General features: G+C 39.1%; 1 protein-coding gene across 1 annotated transcript in view; it reads left to right on the top strand.

The window, feature by feature from the left end:
* The window catches only part of LOC138976429 (amine sulfotransferase-like), a gene marked incomplete in the record, with an annotated part of 19,964 nt that overhangs the window by 12,200 nt on the left and 2,264 nt on the right, over positions 1-5,500 (top strand). The window contains 3 exon segments of the mRNA XM_070349288.1: positions 1,445-1,786; positions 2,334-2,437; positions 3,979-4,186. Coding sequence (XP_070205389.1) covers positions 1,445-1,786; positions 2,334-2,437; positions 3,979-4,186 — 654 coding nt within the window.

The raw sequence follows: 5,500 nt of genomic DNA, 5'->3' as shown, positions 1-5,500 counted from the left end.
CACACACACACACACATACACACACACACACACACACACACACACACACATGTGGTGAGGACATAATACAAGTAACAGATCAATATAAATATCTGGGCGTAATATTTCATAAAAATGGTAATTTTGATTTAACGCAAAATCATTTGAATAAGCAAGGTAACAAAGCAGCGTATTATCTTCGTAAAGCATTTATAAATGAAAATGTTCAGACAGAAACTATACTACATCTATTTGACATGTTAGTACATCCAATTTTAACATATGGAGCTGAGGTTTGGTTTCCATATAATTTTACTAACAAGAAAGATATCTCAAATCTTCATTCAGTTTTTGAGAATTGCTTATCAAATAAATGTCCAAGTGAATCTACACATGTAAAATTTTGTAGATTTATTTTAGGAGTACACAAGAAAGCAATGTGGCTTCCAGTTTTAGGAGAGTTGGGAAGATTTCCACTAAGTATAAAGATGATATCACAAGTCATAGGATTTTGGGGACATATCTTAGATTCAAATCAACAGTCTTTATTACATAATTTATACAGTTTGATGATATCTAGCTCTAAAACAAGTCCATGGTTGCAATTTATTAAACAATTATTATCACTTGTAGGATTTGAGCATGTTTGGAAAAACCAATTTACATTTAATGCTAATAAATTACAATTTGCTATACAACAAAAAATTATGAATGAATACGTTTTATTTTGGAAAAACAAAAAATCTGAAAAATGTTTAAGACTTGAGTTTTATTCACTAATTACAGAACGATACACAATACAAGCCTATTTAATTTATATTTGAAATATAAATCATAGAAAAGCTCTAGCAAAATTAAGAACAAGCACACATTCTTTAAAAATTGAGACTGGGCGTCATAGAGGAATATTGCGAGAGAATCGCCTCTGTAATACATGTAAAGTAATTGAAGATGAGCTACATTTTCTAGACAATTGCAAGAAATTTAACAATATTAGAAAAAAGTTAGTAGAAGAAGAAGTATCAAACTGTGACTTAAGGAAACCAAGCGATCTGTTATTTAAAAAAGACGAAAAAATTCAAAAATTGCTTGGAGCCTTTGTTTTTAATTGTTTCAATATTGAATGAAATAATTTGTACATTATTTATCCATTCATTTATTGTACAACTTGTGTCAATATCCTTAAGGGTTGATGACAATAAATTCTATTCTATTCTATTCTATTCTATTCTATTCTATTCTATTCACACACACACACACACACACATACATACATACACACATACACATACACACACACACACACACACACACAAACACACACACACACACACTCACTTGCAGTAAAGAAACAATGAAGAAATAAAATGGTGCAGAATAGTAAAAAAAAAAAAAAAAAATAAAAAAAAGAAGAAAAGCATAATATGAAGAACTTGACAAATTTGTTGGTTACACCTACAACCAGGGACCCATTGGCTGTGGGAGGTCATCTCTATGCTGAGGAAGGGCCGCGCAGAACACGACAAGAACACCAAAGAGCAACTCATGATGGAAGCTGTCGACACCGAGATTCTCAACAGCACGCCATCTCCGCGCACCTTCAACACGCACCTTCCGTTCTCCATGCTTCCGGTTCCGGAGATGAAAGCGAGGCGGCTGAAACTGGTGCACGTGTACCGGAACCCCAAGGACATCTGCGTGTCGCTGTACCACATGACAAAGTCATCGATGATGATGCAGGTGTCTTCGGGAGGAGCTGCCGACTCTTTCGCGAGCTTTTTCGAACACTTCTTTTTCAGTGACAAGGGTGAGTCTTAAATAGTCCAATCTCTGTTTCTGTACCTGCGTTGTTATCCTGCTCTGTCTGTTTGTGTGTGTCGCTGTTTTCCATGGGCGTCTGTGTCTGGTTGCCGTCTCTTTCTGATTCTTTCTCTGTCTTTGTTTGTCATGTAGCCTCTCCGTCTATTGGTGTCTGTCTCTGTTGATAGATATCTTACTCTCTAGGTTTGTCTCTTTCCATCGTCGTCGTCGTTCTCTCTCTGTCTGTCTGTCTCTCTCTCTCTCCCTCTCTCTCCCTCTCTCTCTCTCTCTCTCTCTCTCTCTCTCTCTCTCTCTCTCTCTCTCTCTCCCTCCCCTCCCCCCGTCGCCCTCTCATTCTTTGTCGGTGCCTTTTCACTTTCTTTCTTTCTTTCTGTATTTCTTTCTTTTTCTTTGTTTGTGTGTTTATTTGTTTCTTTCTTACTTTCTATCCTTCTTTCTATATTCTCTCTTTTTTTCTTTCTTTACTAACCCTTTCTTTATTAATGTCTTTCAGTCTCTGATAGGTTGATTAGTTTTCGTACCCTGATTTGCAGTTATGCTCGGACCATACTTCAGATACATGAGACAGATGCACGAGTTTCAGCAGCAACATCCCCAGATTCCCTTCATCAACATGGCTTACGAAGACGTGAAAAAGGTTTGCCTTTCCCTTTACTTTTTGAAAAGGCTTTCCTTTAGGAAATGATGCCAGTTTGCACAAACGAATCGCCTGTGCACACACGTGTGCCTGGTTCTGATGATTGGTATTAATGGAAGGGCGCTGGTTCTGTGCGACGCTTAGTTTTCGAGATAGGTGTGACTGACGAAGTTCAGTAAGTCACATTCCAAATAAGCACGACTATGTTGCAGGTGGAAGCCGCTGAGATTGCATTTCTTTGGGAGGTTTCCGCAAAAATAGATATTACACGATTTGCGCGAAACAGTTGTGAAGCAGACGATCTCTGAGATCTCTGTTCGTCTCGTGATAACGTTATTTTGTATGATAACGATTCACTTGCAAACTAAAGTATACAATTTGGTGTGTCAGTGGTAAATGTAAATATAAATGTGTAATTCAGACAAAGCAAATAAATAAACGTGTTTTTCTCGTGAAAATGTTGCGTTGTGCGGGTGTTTGGGTGGCCACGTGATGTACACAAAGCAAGGTGCGGGACGGACTCTGCTCTGTGCTGTAACACTGGCAAGTTCAAAACACGAGAAAAACGATTTCGTTATGCGGGCAGCCACGGGGGATGTATGTATTTTTCAAATGGTTGTACAATAAGTCTTGTATTTATCATCGTACTCAGGCCCTGTTCTTTTTTTCGTCAAACCTCAAACCGTTATTTCTTGTGAGCGACGCAGCATTATATGCTTGTTTCAGATTGAATGGAATGCAATCACCATTTTTGGTAGGATAGGATGCTGATGTAACACGACCTAAACTGTGTGACCCCATAGTGTCACCTTTAGCGAATCATGTTTGAGTTAAACAACGTCCATTCCTAACAGGACCCCGTTTATTATGTTATTCATAGATTTGGTTTATTATGTTATTCATAGATTTGGTTTATTATGTTATTCATAGATTTGGTTTATTATGTTATTCATAGATTTGGTTTATTATGTTATTCATAGATTTGGTTTATTATGTTATTCATAGATTTGGTTTATTTAGACGAATTGTTCAGCCGTTACCGCCTTAGAGGGCCCCAAAGGGTTTAAAGTCGTGATCGTAATTGGCGTTTTTTTACCTTTCTGTGACCGTGATTGCCGACATTTCCATTTCTGTGGTCGTGATGGGACTTTGCCCGTGATCCGTGATGACAAAACAATCAAGTCTCGTGATCGTGATCGTCATTTGTTTTCGTGATCGTGATGGGCATTATTGCAAAGCATTTTATTTTCAACGTACATTTTTCACAGCTGTATCACTCTATGAACCTCTATTCGTCAAGGTGTTTGTGATCGTGAAAACAAAAATCAAGGTAACTGTGATCGTGAAAGCTAAAATTTCCCTTCCTGTGATCGTGATGATACCCCCCTCCCCCCCCCCCCCCCTTTGGGGCCCTCGCCTTACGTTGTAATGCCCACGCAGGAACACCACTATAAGCTTCTAGCTTGTTGCTGTTACCTGTGTATTCTGTTTACATGTCATGATTGTAACTGTTGTTAAAATGGCTTATTTGAAACCAACAGGACCCAGTAGACAGTGTGAAGCAGCTGGCCAGCTTCCTGCGTCTGCCGGTCAGCAATGACCTGTGTGACCAGATAGCGGAGGAGTGCAGCTTTGACCGGATGAAGAAGATGGCGGCCGAGAAGGCCAGGGTGCAGTTCAACGCTGAGGGCAATAGCGAAGAGATGATAGAGCTGATGAAAACACAGATGCCTGTCATCTACCGGAAAGGTAGGAACGAGCTTACTAGCGCCAAAACCACATCATTAAAAAAAATAACAATACATTGTCATGCAAAAGAAATGAATTTTCATGAGGCCAAAAAAAAAAATAGGTCTGTTTACGGTAACCCGACCGACCCTAGTTTTTTCGCGCGACCCTGGACTTTTTTTTGGCATTTGGGAAAAAAATAAAATAAAAATAAAAATATCTTGTTTTTTTGGCAAAATAACGTAAAAATATGGTTTTTTTGGAAAAAAAAAAAAAAAAAAAAAAAAAAAATCCCGACCTACCGACCCTATTTTTTTGGCCTATGTTACCGTAAACAGACCTATTTTTTTTTTGGCCTAAGATAATTCCCATTTTCACGGACACTTACCTTTTGTGTGTGCAAAATTATAGTATGTTTGATTTTTGTTTCAGTTTTTGCTCTACTTATCCGTAAGGAAATGAGACCAAACTGAAAACTCAGAATCAATACAAAATAAAGGAGGATAGCGGTGCATGTTCGTTAAAGGCACAGTGCAGCTCACAGCCTTCGTTTTGCGTTTTTGTTGCAGCTGAGTGCATTTACAGTTCAAAAATCCTCCTATGGTAATAAAACAAACCCAAAACTACCCAACGACGACATCTGTGAAGCTCGACAGTTTCTTGTTCACGCGAGTGCATAAATTAACCTAGTTATTACGTGGTGTTTGGTCGGAGTTCGATTCAACTGAGTGATTTTACACAAACTCATGATGACGTCTGACATAGTTTGCTTAGTGACGTGTCTTTTTGTGCATGATGTGGTGATCTACCTGATCTAAATTTAGATCCAAAAATAGGCCAAGACCAGCCGGGTCCGAGTACGAAATTAATTCGTAAAAAAATCGCAGTTCTTGACTCTTTTGGGTGCAAGTCAATGAAACTTGGTAGTTCTTCTAATGGATAGCTGCCTGAGGTATGACTAAAAGCCCCAGGGGCTCCGTACACCTGGATTTGACAAGTTCAGTACCTTTAAGCTAGAAATGTGGTCGGGGTGGGGATGTATGTGAAGGGTGATGGGATGTACAGCCACACAGTGGGGTGGTGGGGGACAGAGGATGAGTGATGAGGGAAAGGGCGAATGGGGTGGATGTGTGTTCTTTAGAGAGAGAGAGAGAGAGAGAGAGAGAGAGAGAGAGAGAGAGAGAGAGAGAGAGTGTGTGTTTGTGTGTGTCCCTATCGCAGCATAAATAATAGGCAGTGCGTCGTCTGTGCCGCTGAAACTGCGCAGGTGTATTCTGCCAATAACGTTCTACTACAAATCAAGAACAAAGTAAAAAATAAAATAAAAAAAGAACA

The sequence above is a fragment of the Littorina saxatilis genome, linkage group LG9 (genome assembly GCF_037325665.1).
Source record: "Littorina saxatilis isolate snail1 linkage group LG9, US_GU_Lsax_2.0, whole genome shotgun sequence".
NCBI classification, from domain to species: domain Eukaryota; kingdom Metazoa; phylum Mollusca; class Gastropoda; order Littorinimorpha; family Littorinidae; genus Littorina; species Littorina saxatilis.
This window is presented reverse-complemented; position numbering and strand designations above follow the sequence as displayed.